The sequence below is a fragment of the Sitophilus oryzae genome, unplaced genomic scaffold, assembly GCF_002938485.1.
Source record: "Sitophilus oryzae breed Bouriz unplaced genomic scaffold, Soryzae_2.0 scaffold_469_pilon_pilon, whole genome shotgun sequence".
Classification (NCBI taxonomy): Eukaryota; Metazoa; Arthropoda; class Insecta; order Coleoptera; family Curculionidae; genus Sitophilus; species Sitophilus oryzae.
This window is the reverse complement of record NW_022147050.1, coordinates 625,812-648,984: the sequence shown is the minus strand read 5'-3', so window position 1 is coordinate 648,984 and position 23,173 is coordinate 625,812. Positions and strand designations below refer to the sequence as shown.

The window sequence follows — 23,173 nt, the reverse complement described above, 5'->3', positions numbered from 1 at the left end:
GTTTTATTCAACCTATTAGAAGTACTGTCTAATCGCAAACAAAAAATACAGGTCATTTAATTATCAAAAGTAACATATTCTAATACCCTTCTAATACTAACCAACTTAGAAAGTTGTTCTGGAATTAGACAGTATTTTATATAAAAATAATACCTAATTAACTGCAAAAATTTTTACAACTTTTAATCCTTATCCAAAATCAACGATTTTCTATCAGGAACACATAAGTGTGAAGAGGTAAGGAGTAGATTGAGTTCTAATATTTACCTAGTTGCTCTTATGTACTCCCGATACATATCCGAGAAAATTCAATTTTTCGTGAACGGCTGTACGAACTTGCTCTTATATGCTCCTGATCGAAAATCGAAGCGTCAGTTTTTAACAAAAGGTAGTCAAAATAAATTCCACTTGGTAAAAATCAGAGGACTTGACCAACGAGTTCGAACGAGTTAGATTTTTTCGAAAAACGGCCATTACGGCCAAACTATAAGAGATACCGAGAAACGAAAGACGGCATTCGATAGGGAATTCAACCCTCTATAAGGGTGCATAATTAGGGCGCGATAGGAGACAAAAAAAAATTTTGTGCAAAAATGAAGGAAGGTTAACCCCTTACCTCATTTTTCGCCAAGAAATTTTTTGGTCTCCGATCGTGCCCTTATTTTGCGCCCTTATAGAGGGTTGAATTCCCTATCGAATGCCGTCTTCCGTTCCTCTCTAGCCCTTATAGTTTCCGAGATATTAAGGGTTGAATTTTGGAAACGAGGTCGAAGTGCTAGAGCCAGCAGAAATATCGTTGATTAATGCTATATTTACGTGTGGTACGAAATTTGCTCCTTACCTCTTCACGCTTATGCTATCCTGATAGAAATCGGCGATTTTTGACCCGGTTTAAAAATTTTCGTGCAGTGTTTGTCAAAAACTGAATTTTCTCAGACTTGTATCAGGAGTACATGAGAGCGAAGAGGTATATATTTTAAATTTTTCGTGCAATTTTTGCCAAAGGTTGAAATATCAGGTATTTGTCTTTTTATTTTTCATGATTAGACAGTACTTCTAATCTAACTGATTGAATAAAATTCATTTATTTTTAATTATTCTTTATTAACATATTAGTTTGTATTAACAATAGTAATATAAAAATGTATATTAAAATCCAAAGTGGCTGATGGAGATGCTGATGTCTGTGTTGAGGTAAATAAATCTTCTGGCTACCCTTCTGGAAAGTCTTGGTTCTGTAAGAAAAAATAAAGAAATAATTAAATGATTATTCACTAACAAAGTTGAATAAAAATTATTACTTCTACGATATGATCGAAAAAAAAACGGTGTCGGCGATGGCTATGAAATGAAGATCGCTGACATTTTATATGTAAATTTATATGAGGAATACCTTCGATCGTCATTTCCAAGCCAACTGGACGTCTTTTTTTTTCGACCATACAGTATAACTTTGAATAACCAGTAAATTGATAGGGTACTGAAAATATAAGATATATGTATAGGAATCTTCGTAACATAAAAAAATATTTTAAAAGTAATAAAAGGAAAAAACATGGTTTAAGTTAGCTGTATTTGTAATTAAGAAATATTTTAGTTACAATAATTGAAAAACAGTTAAACACTAAATTAAAAAATTTAGTCTATTTATCCGCAACTCTATATACACGTTAAGGTATTTATGGTTGCCCGAACAAAAATAATGTAAAATATTAATGTATTTATAGTTGCATAAAAGTAAAGTAAATTGTGCGCCAAAATATTTTATTTGAAATTAATCATTTATAGCTACTCATTTTACAAAATGCAATAATTATTAGGTATTTATTAAACACTTTCGACATAAAAAATACACGTTTTAGTATAATTTACCTAAATTATTTAGTTTCCTTTCCAAAGATGACTTTTATTCGCAATCCACTGTTGAATATTGAATTTAATCTGCCTCATGGTATCTTAAAGAGGGTGGTTTCATCAAAAAAATAAATGTACTGCTCTGGATCTGTATGTATCCATTGATTTGTAGTACAAAATCTGTAAAAAAAGAAATAAATAATATTACATTTCTGTATAATTTATATCCACCTATTATATTACAAAAATACAATAGTGTTAGGAATTAATTAAATATAATTGATATAAAAAAAGATCCTTTAGTATAATTTACCTAAAGTTGTTTAGTTCCTCTCAATGATGACAAATGATGAATTTCATCCTCATTACATTGTTGAATGTTGAATTTAATCAGCCTGATGGCATCTTAAAGAGGGTAGTTGAAGAGCAACTGTCTCAAAAAATCCTTGTTCCAAAGCAGTACAATATCCCATACAAAAACTCAACTTTAAATGGATTTAAAAACAAAATGAAGAGAAAGCAATTAGAAATGATTTCAAAACTACAATTTTATATAGGCCTCATTAGAAATGAAACTAAAGACTTGGAAGTCCTATTAGAGGGAGAATAGCAGTAATATAAACAATAATATAAATAAAAGAGATTTATAAGTACAACCACAAAAGACAAATAATAAATTACAATTAAGCTTAACTAAGTTTTACTCTATATGGTATGATTAATTGAAAAAAAAGTGATTCAAAATGATTCCAAAATTACAACGTTATAGTGACAATAGAAATAAAATAATTTGGAGAACACAGAATGTATTATGTCATTCTTCAAGTAAATGATGACTGATAATTAAAAAATACATAAAATAATAAATTTTATAGAATGAAGATAATATGCAAGACAAATAGGGAAATAGAGGTATGGGGAATTAAAAAATATGCATGACTTAGAAAAGTCTCAGAAGAATGACACAAAAAATTATACATATATGAAGACTTAGAAATACAATCAATAGAAGAGTTCACAGAACTGAATGACACATTCCCATAAGGAATATATGGAAGACAAATACCGAAATAGATATAAATATGATGCATTGATAAAAATAAATGGTAGATATAGTGGGTAAAATGGCATAAAGATGAATAGAATAACAAAGAATATACAAATATACAAGACCGTCATTTGAGAGTATATATAGAATTGATGAATGATATTCCAATAAAAAAAAATATGGCAGGCAAATAGAGAGAGAGGTAGGGCTTAAAGCAAGGTGAAGTAAAAAGTCTTAGACGATATTAAAAAAAAAATAAAGAAGTATGTGGTGAATAAAAACTGGAAAATTTACCAAAGATTATGCTTATAAGCCTCCTCTCAGGAATATCTAGTAGTTTGACATAAAGCACATAAATAAAAATCCTCCAGAGCATATAAGTTCGCCCCCCTTCATCAGATTTAACCCTTGTCCGACGATTAAGCCTCGCCAGTCAGTTCCCATCCCAGCTAAGCAGCCTCGTCTCGGGTCACCCTCGTCACCCATCGAGCGAACATCCACCGGGACCCCCTACAGGCGGACCCCCCTCATCATCTTCAATGTGTCCGATATCCTGCTGTCCCTGCACCTCGAGGGTCACGGAATACGTGCACGAAGAAGCCTCGTAGCTTGGGTGCCAGGTCGTATCGGCCGAAGCCTCTAGCGTTAGAACACCTAGCTCGTAAACCAGAGGGTGGTGACTCCCTTGGGTACCTATGCATGCTACATAGGTCATCGATGGCCGAACATCAGGGTTAGGGGGTGACCCGGGTCTCCTCCTCTTAGGGGAGGCTAGTTATGATGCTCTGGAGTCGATGTTACTCATCAGGAAAATTAATCAGAAATAAAATGCTAGAAAAACCAGAAGTGGACGTCAGGTTTATCGAATAAATGGCGAATGCGCCACGGATCGATTGGAAGTTAATACTTATTGCGAGATTTTTAAAGAAATTTTTTGGAAAAATGCTAGAAAGGCCAGAAGTGACAATCTGTGAACAGGTTTTTTAAATAACTGGCAAAATGCGCCAGGAACTGGTCGGAAAGTTATCCTTATTTTGAAAATTTTAAGTGTTGTGGATTAATTGTGGATTTAAATTATATTTAACTAGAGGCAACCCAAATCAACAGAATCCGTAAAATAGATCAATTCATGGGATATGATCTAAGAAAAATGACGTGGACAATGAATCCATCAAAATTAAAATTCTGGGCAGGAAATTACACAAGCAAAAAGTTACAAGCACGACACCATAAGAAAAGTAATACAAATAAAAGAAGACTTATACAAATACAAGTAATGGAATATTTTATGGAATTGATGAATGATGTATTATGCCTACAATGGAGAACAAGTGGGAGTTAAGCGATTACAGAGAAATGAAAATAAACCAAAAACAACACGAAAAAAAAGAGTCTTACTAGATTGTATATTTTACCAAACAAATAAAATCGATAAGAAATACAGTCAATGAAATATTTAACAGGATTGAAAAATTATAATATTATTCCCACAATCAAAAATATATGGGAGTCAAGCTATTTCAAAAACCAAAAACAACATGAAGTAAAATTCTAAGTAGATAGTATTCTACCAAAAGCCAAAAATTAAACCAAATTAAAAATAGATAGTCTGAATTTGTCTGTGATGATAATGAACTACAAAAAAGTAACTCAAAGACCCTTTGTATATTTTTTTCTTACTTAATTATATTTCAAAACTATCCAATTCAGATGAACATTAAAAACCAGTAAAAATAATTATTTACCCAAAAGAAATAAAATTTTAGATATACTTGTCCTGATGCATTGTTCATAATATCCATCAAAAGGATAGATGTACTGCCCTGGAACTGTATACATCCATCGATTTGTTGTAAAAAAGCTGTAAAAAAGAAATACATAATAATACATTTTTTAATTAGCCATTTTTTGTTTCATATTTATATTAAAGATATCTTAAAAAACATGGTTAGTCTGTTAATATCCTTAACTTACTTAAAGTTAATAACTTACTTTTAACCAGATAATGTAAAACCAATTTGGTAAACCAGAATAATAGCTAATCGTCAGAATCATATAAGTGGTGATCCAGGCCTCTTCTTTTAGGTGGTCTTTGCAGGATTGGTGCATATTATTAATAAGATTCCTAAAAAAGAAAATTATAATTAAAACATAGCAAATTTGATTGCCACTAAATGGCCCAGCAGCTGATGAGGCTTATATAAAATCCTTCTTCTTCTTTCATAGCAAATTTGGTTAACATATGACGATAGCGTTTAATATTAAAACCTATAAAACTGGATTTTTTTTTAATCGGAAAGTATTTATCCTTGTGTATATAATGTAATTGTGGAGAATAGGGGCACCTTAGGGTATCTAACACTCACTTGTTCTAAAGGACGTAGAATAGATTTTTAGGAATAAAAAACATCTTTAAACTGTACCAAAAAAAATGGCCGATAAAATACCAAATGTTTCTAAAACATAAAGCAATTTTCTAAGTAACTTCATTTTTATTGTACAATAGAGACATCAAGAAATGTATCAATATTTTTATATTCTCGATTTTGAAAACGAAAATTATGAATATTGGAATAATAAAGCTTTTTATGATGATGTAATTGGAATATTTGAAAGTAAAAAAATCTATACAAAACAGGCAAAATAATGGGTACTTACATTTTCAGGAGATTAAATAGGCCTTAAAGGACAGAATAAACTAAAGTAGTGCACAGAAAAATAACTTTTTCTAGAAAGAAATCAGAAAAATTGTAAGAGGGGCATAACGACTTGCTGTTAACAACGCAAAATATGGCACGTCAACGTTGTCATGTTGTCAAATTGAACATATGTAAAACAGAATGGACATTTTTTTCGCATAAATAATGCTGTGACTAAAAGATGTTATTTATTCCACTGCGACACAGTTTTATTAAACGTTTATAAGATTTATCATGATTTTGTAACGGTTCAATTAATTTTAGACTTACAAAAATATTGATTTAGATTAGGATTTCAGGATTTCGCTAATATCTTGGCAACCTTGGAAATTTTAGTTCCAAAATTCCCCATTTTTTCCACAATGGCGCCACCTGCACTCTTCTTCTTTTTCATTTTTCAGGTCTTAAAAGAACCGTAACCACGGAATAAAAGTAAGATTCTTCATCTCTTTTATAATTATGGCTCGAAACAGGAGCAACAACAGATCTGCCATAGATTCTCTTTTTGACCGTATAGTTCTGGCAGCTTAGGTCATAAAACCAATCAAGAAGAAGATTCTCTTCTTTTTCATTTTAAATGGCGTAAACTTATAGGTCATTAAGCCAGTATCCTAAAAAAAATAATCAAAAGGAACGAGTCTAAATTATAATCTATGGTTAATTATTAGACAAAGACAACAACAAAAATAAACAAGTGCCCAGAAATAGTAAATATCAAAATACAAAAAAAATCCTGATTTAAATAAGTATTTTTCCATAGAAATAGGTCCTTAGTGACTTGATTTAATTTTTTTTTCCTTTAATTGCTGTAAGTCTTAAGTTTTTATAATTCTTGAAGTGAGTACTAAAGTGTCTGGATGCTCAGAGAGCTTTAAAATAGGTTGTTAACTGGAACCACTGGAATTAACACAAATTTCTAATTCATAAATAGTCACAAGAATTTGCTACAACAGTATAGAAAAAACGGAATTTTAACACTTTCTCCTTGAAAGTTTATACTTTAATCTGTGCTTTAATAATGAGTTTTTTTGGTTTTGGCCAATCTGCAGAAATTGATATTTATTTGGATGGCCAAGAAACGAGGAAAATCGCAGATGTTAAGACAGAAGATGGAAAGAAAGAGAGATTATTATTATATTATGATGGAGAAACAATGTCTGGAAAGGTCAACGTAAGCTTAAAAAAACCAGGCAGTAAACTTGAACATCAAGGTATAAAAATTGAATTCATAGGACAAATCGAGCTGTATTATGATAGAGGCAATCATCATGAATTTAGTTCACTTGTCAAGGAATTAGCTAGACCAGGAGAAATGATTGCGCACACTAGTTATCCTTTTGAGTTCAGTAATGTAGAGAAGCCGTTCGAAGTCTATACAGGTGGTAACGTCCGATTAAGATACTTTCTTAGGGTAACAATAATACGTAGGTTAGCAGATATTGTAAAAGAATTAGATGTGGCAGTGCATACCTTATGCAGCTATCCAGAAATGAATAATTCGATAAAGATGGAAGTAGGTATTGAGGATTGTCTACATATAGAATTTGAGTACAACAAGTCGAAATATCATTTAAAAGATGTAATCGTTGGCAAAATCTACTTTTTATTGGTACGAATAAAAATTAAACATATGGAAATTGCTATTATAAAGAGAGAAACTACAGGCTCTGGACCTAATACTTTCACCGATAATGTAACCATTGCTAAATATGAGATCATGGATGGTGCGCCAGTCAGAGGTGAAAGCATTCCGATAAGAGTATTTTTAGCTGGTTATGACCTGACGCCTACGATGAGAGATATTAATAAAAAGTTTTCTGTGAGATATTTCTTAAATCTCATTCTTATGGATACTGAGGATAGAAGATATTTTAAACAACAAGAAATAACTCTGTGGAGAAAAGGAGATATAGTAAGAAAGCCAAATGTACAGTCAACTATAATGGCAGGCACTCAAAGCTTGGAAAATACTGCATATGCATATAATCAAGAAACTAGTGGTGATCAAAACAATCAGGTTAAAAATGTTGACCAGGAAAATGAAGAAGAACCTAATAAACCACTTGTCAAGGAAGACTTTATAAGATCACAGTCAACAGATAGACTTAACAATGAAGTTGCAGATCCGTTTGGTCAAGATGGCTGAATTAATACTCATAGAGAAGTCGGTGCCAATGTTATGTGTCTATAAATAATTTAGGTGTGTCACACACCAAAAATGTGAAAATTGAATAAGAATGTTAATATATTATCATGTTAAACTGTTTCAATATATACTAAATATAATGATGATTATAAATTTTAGGCTTTCATTTAGAAAATGCATAGAATAAAGCTGATATGTATTGATAGAAAACTTAAGAAAATCACAGGAATAAATGAAACAGAGATATCTCTGATATGTCTCTGAAGCCCCATTCGCAGAACAGCGAGTGTCGCCAGCGACACATCAAAAAAGCGAATCAGATTTGTACAAAATTCAAACAGCTGTCAAATTTAAATTTAGTACAGCTCTCATTGGTTGTTTGAAACGTCAAACTGTGTCGCCAGCGACACTCGCTGTTCTGAGAATGGGGCTTTAGCTTAGTTGTGTACAGGGTGTCCTATTTCCGTGTGTTTTATGGTGTTTACCTTTTAAAAGTAGAGATACAAAGATGCGGTTTTCACATCATGCTACTGTTTTATGCAACTAAAGATGCTACACACAAATTTGTCCTAGCCCCCTTGGTTTCTGAAATACAGGACGAATTCGAAAACATTGTATTTTCGACCCTCTTCGTGTATCTATATATATGTATTGAAAAAAGTTAAATAATGCATTTCTTGCGTTTTAATAAGTATAGAGTTTATTATATATATTTTTAGAAGGTTCATAAGACAAATAAAATAAAAAATATATATACAGGGTGACCCATTTAAAAAAATTATAAGTTTGAGTCATTTCAAAAATGACAGTTGTCAGCGAAAAACTAGTTACGCCACTGATACATACAGAGTTAGATAAGTTATAGAATAAGCGAGATACGAGGGGAGTCGAAAAATGCAAAATTTTCAAATTCGCCCTGTATTTCAGGAACTAAGAGGGCTAGGACAAATCTGTGTGTAGCTTCTGCAGTTTCATAAAAAAGTAGCATAGCGATGTGAAAACCGCATCTTTGTACCTCCACATATAAGCGAGGAACACTGCAGAACACACGAAAATGAGACACCCTGTACTCCATACTTTAACTGTGTTTTGGAGGTGAAGTTTTGAACCATGCGCCGCCACTGCGTGCCACTGAGTTGGCCTTGGAAAAAGCGATCGCTCAGATTGCTGTCTATACGTAAAATATATGGTCGTCACCGATTGTCATTTCTACGCCAACTTGACGCCGTTTTTTCAATCATTCGGTAGTCCTTTACAAAAATGATGTCCTCTTTGAACTTACAAGCCTGAAAAAAGAATTGCTGGGAGGTAAATCTGGCAAATATGGAGGATGGTAAGTAATAGTTAGTTTTCCATGTCTTTTTGGTGAAATTTTAAAGCCCTACCTAAAATGTATTATAATAATTATTACAGGTAGGATATTAAAACATATATACATACTTATTTATATTTATTTAAATTGAAGTTAAGTCACATTACAATAATTCTGATTGTACTATAACTTTTAGGCAAGTTATTATCTTATGCATACAATAAAATTTGAAATAAAAAATCCTTATCTAAATCGATTCTTAACCGATAATAATACTAAACCAAAATTAACAGTAAATAATATACAACATTATATATTTTATTATAAATTAGAATTGAAATATATAATTGATGCCACTGGGTTATGATTGAAAATCTACAGAGAAGTGTTTTTGAAGCGATTTTCAATTTGAATTTTTTAAATTGACAAAATTAAATTTTTAATTTCAATTAATAATATTTACAGAGAACAATATCTTCAAGCAATTTTAACCATCCAACATTTCACTTTAAATTATAAATTCTCATTAACATTATAAACTGTCATTACAATTAGTTCTGCTTGTCAACAAAATGCATTTTTAACAATAGCTATGGATGCTTTTTAATTCAGGTATTCAAGTGAATTTAGGTAATAGAGAGTCAGGGTGTACTAAAAACATGTGGAAGAAATTTAACATAAACTTATTTTCAATAATTCAATGATAAGAAATCCCATTTGTTGCAAATTAATAGGCACACCCTGTAGAGTTCAGAGTTCAGTTTCGTATCTAAGTAAATATAAAAAAATTAAACTCACACAATAGTTAAAATCAAATAACAACTAGGTATAAGCAATTTAGATTTTTATAAGATAAACATTCTTATATAAGTAAAACACAAAAAATAAACATTTTTAAGGTAGTGATACGTTGGAAAATACAAAAAGGAGACAAATATCAAATTTAGAAAGTGAAATATTGAATATTTTAGTAATAAATTGAATTTGAAAAATCTGTCATACAACTAGATGGATAAAATATCTACATATATTTTTAGTTTATTTCCAAAGTTCCCAAAAACCAATGAACAGATAGATAGAATTATTGTTGAAATTTTGAAGTGGGTTATTATTATAGCTAAATCTAGTCTGAAGTCACCACATTACCTCCACAACCAACAAAACAAATTTAATAAAAAAAAACTAACTGTATAACATTTATTATAAAATATAAAATTTACTAATAATACTACCTACTTCCAAACAGAATAAAACAGGTATATTAATATCCGAGATTAAATCTTTGCATAGAAAAATATTAGATAAATTAAATTTAATGAAACATCTAATTATAATAAAGTTAGATTTCTGACTTATTAAGATACGTTAAAAACTTTGTACTAAATTATGATAAGTTGAAAAAAAAATGATTTACATAGACATAAAATAAATTATTTACGTAACCAAACTCACCTGTACGAAAAACGGACACCTTAAAATTTTCATGTATTCTAAAGTGTTATATATTGTGATCTAGCGGACCAATTTTGATGATTTTTTAAGCAGTTTGTAGCTAAATTACTTGACTTTTTAGTATCTCTTTCTAAGTTAAAAACGAAAGTTGCCATATGTCAATTATACGAGGGAAAACAAAATGTTGATATTTTGGTGAAAGTTTAAAACACCCTGTGGAGTACGTTAACAATGCAAGGAATTTGTAAATCATTTTATCATTTAGGGGTATCTTTTCTCGATAGTTTGTTTTTTGATTCATCTCAATATCTTTATTTATTTTGGAGATATTCGCTTTTGATGAAGACACTAACATTTTTTCGTATTTGTTACATTAAAACCATGCCTTTGCTTTTGGTCCTAGTCAAGACCTATAACATAGTGATTATGATTTATGTAATGTCATTGTCTTTGAAAAATTATATTATTATTGTTTGTTGGGCAAGCTGCCAAACTTTAGCACTAAGTCCAAAAGTTGATCCCTACAATGATCAATAATAATTAGAGCTACAATTGTGTGTGTGCCTACTACACTAGAATTTAAAACCATCTCTACTAGAGTAAACGTCAATAAAAAATAATAATATTGGCGGCTCGTGACTCGTGTAACTGGGTAGGCGACAAAATTTTAGTTGTGTCTACTGCAAACCTTATTTCTAATGTATAACAATGTTATCTAATATTTCATAAAATAACATTTATTAACATATCGAATTGATTAGCACACTTTTCTGTAATATCTGTTGTATCGTCTTCTTGCACCGAATAACGCGCTCTTTTATTTCGGATTCTTTTATTTCTGTGGCGTGTTCTGAAATACAACCGGTTATATCATTTTTAATAACGTTTCCAATTTGTTTTAAACGTTTTTTGAATATTCATAAAAGTTTTAAATGCTATGTAATAATGAATCATATGAAATATCCCCTTATAAAATATCGGGAATATCCCCTTAACTTCTAAGCCTACCGAGCCTCCACGACTTCTTGCGAAGGCGACCGGAGATTTCGCCTAAGCCCCGCCTTAATACGATACAACTCCGACTTACGTCACGTCGCTACCGCACGATTGAGTTAGACAGAGACAGAAGACTACCGTACGTCGTGCATCGACTCTGATAGTAGGCGATGTATGGCGTTTGTTCCAACGGTAAAAATTATTTTATTAGTTTTCCAACGCAGGGGACGCCAGCGGTAGTGAATATTTTAATGTACAAGACCACAAATATTAAAATAATATTGATTATTATAACACACTTCCGTGTATTAACAGTATTGGCAACATTAATAGTAAATAATGTAATGTAATAAACCTCTTAAATTCTGCCAAAATTTTAGGGTAGGCGCCGCCTACCTTGCCTACCCTGACGAGCCGCCACTGAATGACAGTCACATTATAAAAACAATAAACACTATTTTATAAGTGTGTTGATGAGGATCTAAAATAAATGCTAAAATTGCTGTAAATTGTTACTGTCTTATTTAAAAGCGAATATCTCCGATAAAAATAAAGCTATCGAGATGAATCAAAAAGCAAACTATCGAGAAAAGACGTACCTAGATGATAAAATAATTTTTAAATTCTTTGCTTTGTTAACATATTCTACAGGGTGCTTCAAACTTTCACCAAAATATCAACATTTTGTTTTCCCTCATTCAATTTGAATTTAGAAAGAAATACAAAAAAGTCAAATAAATTAGCTACAAATTGCTTAAAAAATCATCCAAATCGGCCTACTAGAACAAAATATATTAAGCTTTAAAATACATCAAAATCTTGGTCAGTGTAGAAAAACACATATGATCCAAAACACAAACTCGGGTGCTCTTATTTTACTTATAATTACAGAACAGAATGTATTCTCCATCTTAGAAAATGTTAGTTTTAAATGCCTAATTCTTTACAAACAGTTAACGTATATTTTAAGTATTAGGGATCCTACAAATTCTTCTACATGTCAGTGTTTTTCACAGAAGATTTTGCATTTATTCTTAATATATTTATTTGATATATTCGTGATGAACACGTTACGTGAAAAAGTAAAATTCCTATTATATATTTCTACGAATTAAAAATAAGTTCGTTTTTTTTTGCTAATTCGAATTAAATTAGATTTTGATACAGCTTGGAACAGATAGAAATTTCCATGACGTATTATCACAGTTTTTTATGGTTAATCATAAAAATTTAAGTCCATGTTATGGCGAAAGTGCAATTACGGGGGAAAGCTTCGGCTACTTTTAGTTTCATGTCGCATTCGTTGCTTTGGATGGCAAGCGCTGTTTTAATTGCTGAGTGTAAATCCACTGAGGGTGTAAGTCGCTGTCGCCAGCTCTTTTGAATAGCTAAAATAAATATAGGTTATACTAAGGGCTGGCAAAGGTTATGTTGGGTCGAGATTTCCGTATCTAAGAAGAGTACAATGCGTTTATAATGTACTGAACAAAGATAGAGCAGTAAAAACGTTGCCAAACGTATGAAAACAGAGAATCAGTGCACGTTGCTGAGAAACGTGGAAGGGGATACAGCAGATTCGTCGCGGTCGACCGGTCGACCCAAACAATACTTAAAATTCTAAAGAAGGGTGTATTATGCGTTGAGCTTTACGATTTAATTACGTCTCGTGATCTCTCCCCTCTGCTGTGGAATCTCGTTATGGACGGACTGCTTAATAGTCTCAACAGGGCTGGTTTCAACACTCTGGGATATGCAGACGATTTGGTCGTGTTAGTCAGAGGTAAGTTTAACACAACAGTAAGGGAGCGAATGCAAAGGGCCTTGAAGATTGTGGAATCATGGGTGACACGGGAGGGACTAAATATTAGTCCTACAAAGACCATAATAATCCCCTTCACCAAGCGCAAAATACTTGAGGGACTAGGCCCTCTAAGATTTTGCGGTGATGAGATTCCTCTCTCGGGGGAGGTCAAGTATCTAGGAATCACGCTTGATACCAAACTGACCTGGAACCGACATTTGGAAAATGTCACAAGGAGGGCGGTGACTACACTAGCGGTAGTCAGACGACTTCATGGAAAAATCTGGAGCCTCAGACCACAGATGGTCATTGGCTGTACACTGGAGTGGTGAGGCCTTCAGTAACATATGCATCCTTGGTATGGTAGCCTAAGGTAATGCAACAAACAACAACGCTCAGCCTCAGCAAGGTGCAAAGACTTGCTTGTTTGAGCATAACAGGGGCGATGAAACCAACGCCCACTGCATCAATGGAGGCGCTTCTGGACCTTCCGCCTCTTCACATAGTGATCCAGGCGGAGGCAAGAATGGGACTCTATCGACAACAAAGTGTCTTGTCTCTGGGAAATAGGACAGAAACAGGACACTCAAAGATGGGAAATTCTATCGGGGGACCTCTACTCCAAATGAGATCGGAAATGACCCCTGTTTATCACTACCTACCACAAACCATTCGAGGTGAACAAAATGGATCGAGGAATGTGGACAGATATAACATTCCTTCAGGATGGACTAACCTGGTATACAGACGGGTCAAAGACTGCTGAAGGAACAGGAGCTGGAGTATTTGGGGAAAGACCAAGGGTAAGTTTATACATTTCCTTGGGTAAACACTCAACCGTATTCCAGACAGAAATCTTCGCCATTCTACAATGTGCGAGAGAAAACAATAGAAGAGCTTATTCAGATAAGCTCATCAATATATGCTCAGACAGTCAGGTCACTTGGGGCGCTTATGAGCCCAAAGGTATCGTCGAGACTCGTCTGGGAATGCGCCTAGGTGAACTGGGAGCTCTGGCTCGAAGGAACAAAAACTCTGGATCAGGGAAAAGCAGAATGTTCACTGGAGAAACAGACAGGGGCACAGGCACAGCAAGGCTTTTATCGAAGGATCTAGCTCTAAAACCGCAAAAGAACTGCTAATGCTTAGCAGGAATAAGTTGCGGATTACAACAGGCCTCTTGACAGGACATATGGTTGTCAAGTGTTACCTAAACAAGCTCAACCTGTGTCAAGGAAGTCTTTGCTGCAGACTCTGCGATAAAGATCCTGAAGCAACGGAGCACATAATATGTCACTGCGAGGCTCTGGATCGTAAGCAACACTTTTTATTTGGGAAAGCTAGGCTAGAACCGGAGGAACTATGCTCCCATCCTATCAAGGACCTACATAAGTTAGTGCGGGGCACAGGGTGTAGATATAGAAAGGGGACAAACACAATAGGCCTCACAGGTCGCAGTGTTTCCGCCAAAGGACGTGATAGTTTCTTTAACCAGTCGCTGTAATTTTCCCGATAGTTTTTTTTATAGATTTATTACAATTTTCTTTTAGCGGTTTGAATAACATTTTGAGAGTAAAAGTTACTATAGGTGTTATGGTGGACTGTTCAACATAACAAGACTCAGTGCAAAACCACATATAAAATTCATCACAGAATTTCAATACGCTGATGACTGCGCTGTACGTAGTTGCAAAAACGTTACAGCAATTTCAAGAAATGCTGAACACGAGGCTGAATATTGATAAAACTAAAATCATGTGCACTACCCGGGAAAATCACAACAATGCTATAAAAATCAGAGAACTATTACACGTATTAAACAAGTTGCAACAGAGACACCTTAGACCACTGTTAAGTAAGAATCAAATGGTACCACAATGTCTTAAACGTATGGGTTCTTGAAAGGGCTAGCTGCGAGAGCGTTGAATTCATGATTACAAAATCCCGCTTAAGATGGGCTGGTCACGTACGCAGGATGCAAGAAAACCGCCTACCGAAATCTCTTCTTTACGGCGAGCTTGTAGACGGTAAGAGGAAACCTGGCGGACAACTCAAAAGGTACAAGGATATTTTCCACGAAAATTTAAAGGGAATAAGCATGCAGAAACAGTGGGAGGAAGCAGCGCATAATAGAACGCGATGGAGAAGAATTGTAAACTCAGTTAACAACGACAACCAAAAAGTAAAGAGGCAACAAAGTAATGAGATTTTTGAACGTCCGGAGTGCGGAAAAGAGATAACATCACGAAAGAAAACGCCTTGCATAACCATCTTCTGATGCATGTCAAATACTCGTCAGCGAGTAATAGCAGTAAGTAAGTAAGGTATTACATATTTTTGTACTAAAAGTATCGACAGATTCACAGTCAAGTAACTAACCTTAGTTTGCCATTCCGTTCCACTTTCCTTTCGTTCCCTCGCTTCATCTCTTTGCTTCTGCTCTAAGAACTGCTTGGCATTCGTCGCCCTGTCAATTTCGTTGAACTTCAAGCCCGCTGTAACTTCTTTCCATAACTTTCGCGATTCGTTATCCTCCTGTAGCCTTATCGGTCGAACTTGTTTCTTTATCGGATTTGTCGCATTCACGTCGATGAATAGTTCTGTGTCAGACTGAAACAAACAAGTAAATTACATCTATATTATTTGCAAAAAAGTCCTATGGGTATTTCGTCACTTGCACTGTAAGAAAATCTCAGGTGCAGTGTTATAGTTAAAATAGTTATTTTTTGCAAACACTGCTGAGGTTATCCAATGGAGACCAACCTGTCAGTGGTGATTTACTAATAAACAAATTTGCCTAACGGACAAGAAAATGCTTAACGTATGGTACGCAGTATATCTGAAGAATATCTCTTCCCGTCTTCTAAAGAAAAAAAAACATTTAAAATATCTAAATACAACTATTCACGAACATTTTAGTTCTTTTCAACAGGTACGTCTATAAAAACCGTTGACGTTCTGTTAAAGTGACATTATATATCAAGTTAAACATCAAAATTAACAATTACTACCTGATAATAATTACTGAATGAGCCAAAACCAAAATGCCTCAACTTTCTGTATATGATTATTTTTACTTGTTTTTAATTTTTTACTTATGTTTATTTATGTTGTGTTCTTTAAAATCAAAGAAGCGATTGTCATACATCACTAACCTCTACAGATGCTGGAGCAATAAATTTATTTACACTAGACTGTATTATTTTTCGTTTAGAGGCTATCGCTTCTTTCATAATAATTTTTTGCGTTGTTAAAATCTAATGTGTGCCCTCTGTCCCATGTATGCTGACAAATCTTAGATTTGCGAAAATCGCCCTTTCTTAAATAATCTTTATGAACTTCTTTCTTGAATAATCTTAAATAATCTTATGAACATTTAAGGGTGTAGATGTTTCAACAATATAAAATTTATCACATTCACATGTTATTTTGTATATTATATTTTTTGTTTGTTGTACAGTGTTCGCTGGTTTATAAACCTAAATGCTGACAAGTAGTTCCCGTTGGATTAACGCAGTGTTTACAAAAAATAACTATTTTATTTTGTAGATTTTCTTGCAGTGGCGAAATACTCATATAAGATTTTTTTGGAGAGGTATAAACATTTTTTTTCATTGGTTTAGTGTGTCATTGTTAAGTTTTTATTTCGTCGTCATATTGAGTTTAATTTGTGTATGTGTAAGGCATTCTTAGTGGAAAATATCTCAAAAATAGTAAACTATAATGAAATAAAGACTGTTAAGCCATCGTTCACCGTTACGTCATCATTATTTGATAAATACCTAGATCATATATAGTTACGTGGATAAATCAACGCCATAAGTTTAGCATTAAAAAATATGTCCCTAACATCACGACATGCCATTTTCAAACCTTCTTTATTGCACTTATGAAACGTTCAATAGGTTTGTCTTTCTCAAGGACCTGACTTTACGCATGCGCATTAAAAGTGGCACGTATTTCCAAAATAATTACAATTTTATCCGGTTTAGAAAGTACAAATTATACATTGTTATGGAAACCAACTTTTCATTGCCATCATATTGTCATAATCTTGTCATAATCATATGTCATAATGTTATTTCCATTGTGTAATGACGCTTGTTTTTTGAGTTTTTTTATTTTAATTTCAAACATTGTATTAATTAGTCTTTTATCGACCGCTTTTATATAGCCAAGGATGCAAGTGTGTTCAGTGAGAAGTTAATTTTAAGATCGTGCAATTATATTTCTATTTTTATTGGTTGGGTTTTAATTTTAGAGTAAATCTTCGTAAAAATGACAAGAACGTGTTTGGTGTGTGGAAATTATAATATAAATGTCCCCGAATTATCTATTCACAGGCAAGTAAAGTATTCAGTTGTTCTTTTATGTATATTAAACCACATGCATACTTTCTGGTTAGATTTCCTAAGAATATTGATATTCGTACGGAGTGGCAAATTTATTTTTTATATAATTTAATTTTTGTGACAGTAACATTCAATTATTGTTGAAATATATGCATTTTACAAATTAAATTTTTAAAATTAATGTTCAAATTTGGCGCGTGGGTGATAGGTCCTCGAAAAGGATAGATAGAGTAGAAGCACCGCGTGTGCAACAAAAAAAGAAGATAAATGGAAGTCAAAGATGGAAGTCGTTGATATGTTTGGAACAGTTTCCATAGTATATATGATCTAGGGTCAAATATGAGTTTTAGGGTGTGTCTGAGATCAATTCATATTGTTTAGAAAATTTTAAGTACGTTCCTATATTACTGATCGAGCGAGTTCCGTTTTTTTCGGCATTTATTCATTTTTTTCTTGAACTCTTCATCTGTTACGATCCCTTTAATTCCAATCCTTTGGACTGTTGAAATTCCTATTTCTAAAACATCAGCAACTCGCTATATTATCTAAAAACGCTATCAATTTGTATTTTACATAGGAATATTACACCTATGCATTGTACTTACTTCATATACGTCGTCCACGAGCAAGAGTGTTCTACCAGCGTCTCTTTCTCGAGAAAAATAATTTAAAAGCATCTTTGCAATAAAAAAATTTGAATTTTGTTTTACAGCAACAATGAAATTTTAATTTTGACACTGATCGATGTCCGTCAATAAAATTATAACCCCAAATCAAATGACAATGACAATTACTAAAAAGAATATGCAGCAATTTACGAAATGCCGTAATGACGTCACCAGTCTCTTTCATCTGGTTGGCAAGTGATTGAGAGAGTTCGATAATATATGACGTGACGTTGAAGGATGGCTAAACATTCTATACCTACCGTATCGGCCCATTTAGCTTCCATAATTCCATTCCATTCGCCGCTGATAGTCAAAAATGACTTTTTATCCTCAGGCGCGAAAACTTCCGCGTTGACTCTATGCTTCCTGTTTCCGTAGAAAGGCTTCGTTATGAATTCGATATCACAATGGTAACCCGTTTGAGGGCAGTTTATGGTGACGGTACCTCCAAGTTCTATCCAGGGAGTGGTGAGGATCGACCTACCGTACCCGTTGGGGAATGTTACGATGTATTCTTCGTTGTAGTCAAGCACCTAGAAGAATATTTAAATAGTACAATGTACGGAGCCATCAACAATGACTGAAACAGCTGGCTGTTCTTATTTTGCTCGTTTGATTGCCAATAAATAATATGAGAAATTCTAATATTTATCGGCTGTGGTTTGGTCGCTAGTGATAGCGACAACATAAGCCAAAAATTAAATGATATTATTAAGTTTTTGACGATATTTAAATTCGTTTTCCATACATGCATTTAGCCTGATGTTTTTTAATTTAATTATTGAAGTATAAAAAAATAGGTTAGGTTGTGTTCGTAATAAATTTTAATAAACAGGGTGGTCCGAGCTGTATTCAGGATACCTTGGCAGCATATTCTGCAGATAAAAATAGGTAAAAAAGTTCATATAAATGTATGTCCTTAAATGCTTAGTTTCAGAGATACAGGGTGGAGAAGTTTCATTTTTATTTCGATTTTTTCTAAATAATTTCTGAAGTAACGTCAATATTTGGATGAAAATTGGAGCCTGGGAGTTTTTTGACATGAGAAATTTGATTTTGATGTTAATATGACTCCTACTAGTAGAGGGCGCCACCTACATGTGTTTTAACTGTTTTGAAGCCTAATAACTTTTTGTCCGTACCTGTATAAAACTACCGAGTGAAAAAATATACATCTCTGTGGCTTTTTACGTAAAAAATATCTTTTTGTAAAAATCGCTACTTGAATGGAAATAGTCAATATATCTCATTATTGACGAAAAATAAACACGTTGAGTAGTATGTGAATAGTTATATTTCACTGAAATAATAAAATTGGGAAATTTTTATTTTGTTAAATTCATCATAAATTTTTCTACAAAATATGATGATAAAACAGTTTCTGTTGAACTTTTGGCACAAAAACATTTCAAATTTATGATTTCAGTCTAATAACTATTTAGTCAACATGTTTAATTTATGTCAACGATGACAGGTATTGTTAATTTCGATTCCAAATATCTCGAAAACCATTACTCGTAGCGATTTTTACCAAGAGACCTTTTTCACGTAAAAACGTCATAAATGTATATTTTTTTACTCAGTAGTTTTATACAGGTACGGACGAAAAGTTATTAGTCTTCAAACCAGTTAAAAATATGTAGGTGGCGCCCTCTACTAGTACGAGTCATATTGACATCAAAATCAAATTTCTCATGTCAAAAAACTCCCAAACACCAATTTTCATCCAAATAGTGACGTTACTTCAGAAATTATTTGGAAAAAATCGAAATAAAAATGAAACTTCTACACCCTGTGTCTCCGAAACTAAGCATTTTAGGACATACATTTATACGAACTTTTTTACTTATTTTTATCTACAGAATATGCTGCCGAAGTTTCCGGAATACAGTTCGGACCACCCTGTATAAAGAGTTTATTTTGAATCAAGATATTTTTGGTATTTGGCTAAAATTAACAGAAAAGAAATGACAATTAAAAATACGTCGGCAAAAATAATAAAAAAAATAAAAAAATCTTGTTTACTCACAGATACAATTCCTTGACCGATGTTGTATACGCATACTGACAGCCCTAAAAACTTAGATTTCGTGTACACATGCGCGTTGAAGCTGATCCTTTTGTTGTAATGTTCGGCGTAAAAAGCGGATACTGAAAACCAAATAAAAGTGATAGAATATTATGTAAAATATCTAGATGTTTGTGGTCTTCTTTAGGTTATATACCGTATGATCGAAAAAAAAACGGCGATCGATGACATTTCCCATTATAAATCTATACAAATATATAAAATCCTTAAGTGACTGACTCACTGATTAATCACGATCCCGCTCAAACCACTCAACGTAAGAAGTTCAATTATGGCATACAGGCTGATTCTAGGGTGTAGAGGTTCGATAAGAAGGGATTTTTCGAAATTCCCCTCAAATATTACAATATTTTTTATTTAAAAAACGGTCAAGTTTCCGAAAAAACGCTTAAACACACGTTATTTTGTTTTTTACATATTTTAAGATTTTTTAAAAATGTATACAGGATGTTTCAAAAAATCTGGTCATTGATTAATCACGATCCTGCTTAAAGCGCTCGACGTAGAAAGCTGATTTTTGGAAAACAGATTGACTTTAGGGTGTAGAGGTTCGATAAGAAGTGATTTTTCGAAACTCGAATTATAAGGAGGTGAAACGCCCCTCAAATATTAGAATATTTTTTATTTAAAAACCGGTGAGATTTTTGGAAAAACTCTTAAACACGTATATTTTATTTTGTTGTTTTACATATTTTAAGATTTTTTAAAAATTTAGACAGGGTGTTTCATAAAATATGACCAATGAGTAATCACGATTCTGCTTAAACTGCTCGACGTTTAAAGCTGATTTTTGGCAAACGGATTGACTGTGGGGTGAAGAGGTTCAATAAGGAGGGGTTTCTCGAATCTCAAATTCCAAGAGGGTGAAAACGCCCCTCAAATATTACAATATTTGTTATTTTAAAACGGTTAGTCTTTCGGGAAAACGCGTGGACACGCATAATTTATTTTGTTTTTTAACATATTTTGACATTTTTTAAAAAATCATACGTATGACATGTTCCAAAAAGTTGAGTACTTGATTAACCACGATTCTGCTTAAACTGCTTGACGTAAAAAGTTTTTTTTTGGCAAACGGATTTTTCGAAAGTCAAATTCCAACGAGATGAAACTAGCCCTCAAATATTACCAAGTTAACCATAATATCGCTATATTGTTTTTTCTCATGCTGACAAATAAACGTGAGAAAATTTTATCCAGTTTGTATGTTAATGGAAATTCTTGCTTTAAAAAAATGTCTATACCTATGTGGCGGATTCATCTCTCCAAAAAAAAACATTCATTTTTTAACAGAACGTCAACGGTTTCTTGTAGACGTATCTGTTTTAAAAACAGTAAAGTGTTCTCGAATAGTTGAATTTAAATATTTTAAATAGTTTTTTTTTTGTTTATTCTTTGTATTTTTTTGCTTCCGACGACGGAAAGAGATAAAAACTTTCCGAAACGTTAAGAATTTTTTCTTTGTTAGGCAAATTTTTATTACTGTAGACATAACTTCTGACAAGCAGTGTCCGTTTAGGTTTAACGCCAGAAGTGTTTACAAAAAATAACTGTTTTATTATGTAGATTTTTCTTGCAGTGCAGTGGCGAAATACCCATAAAGGATTTTTTTGGGGAGAATTCTTGCTTTGCTTAATCATCACCATTACATATGATTAATTCGACGCGAACGAAGTCGCGGGTACACGCTAGTTTACATATAAAATGATAGCGATCTTCATTTCATAGCCATCGCTGACGACGTTTTTTTCGATCAAACAGTATTTTTTAATATGTCGAAATGTCATACGTTAAATAACTCACTTGGGGGATGATGCGATACTTGTTCAGCTACAAATGTCAACTGTTCTTTAGTACACCACGGTATAGGTCCGTCCGAAACAACTTCTTCGTTTGCTGTATTGGTTTTTGGGTGAATATCCCAATGGCACCTAAAAACTTCGCCCAAAATGGGGTTGTAGGGTTTCTTGGCGACTGCACTTTTGCGACCGGCATGATATGACGACAGGTACCATTTCACTACTCTAACCATTCTATCTCGAGGATCCTTCTCATCCGCTATACTAAAAAAATAAGATAATTTTAATAGTGTGCTATTGTTTAAGTGCTTTATTTGCCGGATATTGGGTTACCCTGTATAATATTTATTAAATGCTTGTAAAACAACTTTTAAAACCATGTTAAAATACCAAGTAGTTTCAAAAATTGTTTTACAGACATTTAATAGATATTTTTTATACAAGACGATAAAATGGTATTTTATCGTCGTCCGAAAAGATTAATTTCGGGAGACAATAATGCAATTTTATCGTCGTGTATAAAACAATATTTTTTTTCCATAGCGAGTTACGTTTTACAGAATATTCAGAAATTTAACGAGTAGAAAAAATATTGTGCTGGGTTGGCGTTGGTTTCTATGTAATTTCACCAATAAATAAAGCTGTCTCTTTAGTTGTCAGTTTTGAGTCAATATTTTTTAAGTCTCTTTCGTGTTGATTGCTGATTGAATTGGAGCCAGAAATGGCTCAAAACGAAATAAGTAAATTACCAACAGATATTCAGGCTGAGGCGACAAACGCCATATCCAAACTACTTCCGTTTAAATCCCGAATAACTTATGAAAAGGAATACAAAAATTTTCAAAAATGGAAGCAATTAAAAAACGTGCGAAGAGAAATAAAGTTTTTAACCTATCCTCGCTGTTAAAGTATCATTTAATCTACCCTTGCGGTTAAAGTACTATTTTATCTACTATT

The 23,173-nt window shown here is 33.0% G+C and overlaps 1 protein-coding gene, 2 long non-coding RNA genes and 1 pseudogene across 6 annotated transcripts in view; 1 reads left to right on the top strand and 3 right to left on the bottom strand.

The window, feature by feature from the left end:
- Nucleotides 1–1,119: 1,119 nt before the first annotated feature.
- On the bottom strand, nt 1,120–2,588 carry LOC115886135. The gene is made up of 3 exons (XR_004050841.1): nt 2,168–2,588; nt 1,873–2,034; nt 1,120–1,235 (listed from the first exon to the last, which is right to left on the bottom strand). It is a non-coding gene; the product is annotated as an uncharacterized LOC115886135 (long non-coding RNA).
- A 1,031-nt stretch (nt 2,589–3,619) lies between these two features.
- LOC115886134 lies at nt 3,620–5,677 on the bottom strand. Its single transcript, XR_004050840.1, has 3 exons — nt 5,561–5,677; nt 4,895–5,027; nt 3,620–4,763 (listed from the first exon to the last, which is right to left on the bottom strand). It is a non-coding gene; the product is annotated as an uncharacterized LOC115886134 (long non-coding RNA).
- Nucleotides 5,678–6,264: 587 nt separating this feature from the next.
- Nucleotides 6,265–7,900, top strand: LOC115886132 (annotated as a pseudogene).
- Nucleotides 7,901–12,218: 4,318 nt separating this feature from the next.
- The window catches only part of LOC115886127 (oxysterol-binding protein-related protein 9), a 75,164-nt gene continuing 64,209 nt past the window's right edge, over nt 12,219–23,173 (bottom strand). For 3 of the 4 annotated variants that reach the window (XM_030905198.1, XM_030905199.1, XM_030905200.1), the window contains 5 exons: nt 22,221–22,480; nt 20,358–20,479; nt 18,589–18,861; nt 15,688–15,918; nt 12,220–12,895 (listed from right to left, as the gene is read on the bottom strand). In XM_030905198.1, the coding sequence (XP_030761058.1) occupies nt 12,797–12,895; nt 15,688–15,918; nt 18,589–18,861; nt 20,358–20,479; nt 22,221–22,480 (985 nt within the window). In that variant the 3' untranslated portion in view covers nt 12,220–12,796. Of the gene's footprint in view, nt 12,896–15,687; nt 15,919–18,588; nt 18,862–20,357; nt 20,480–22,220; nt 22,481–23,173 lie in introns of all 4 variants that reach the window. The other variant, XM_030905197.1, reaches the window with a different exon arrangement.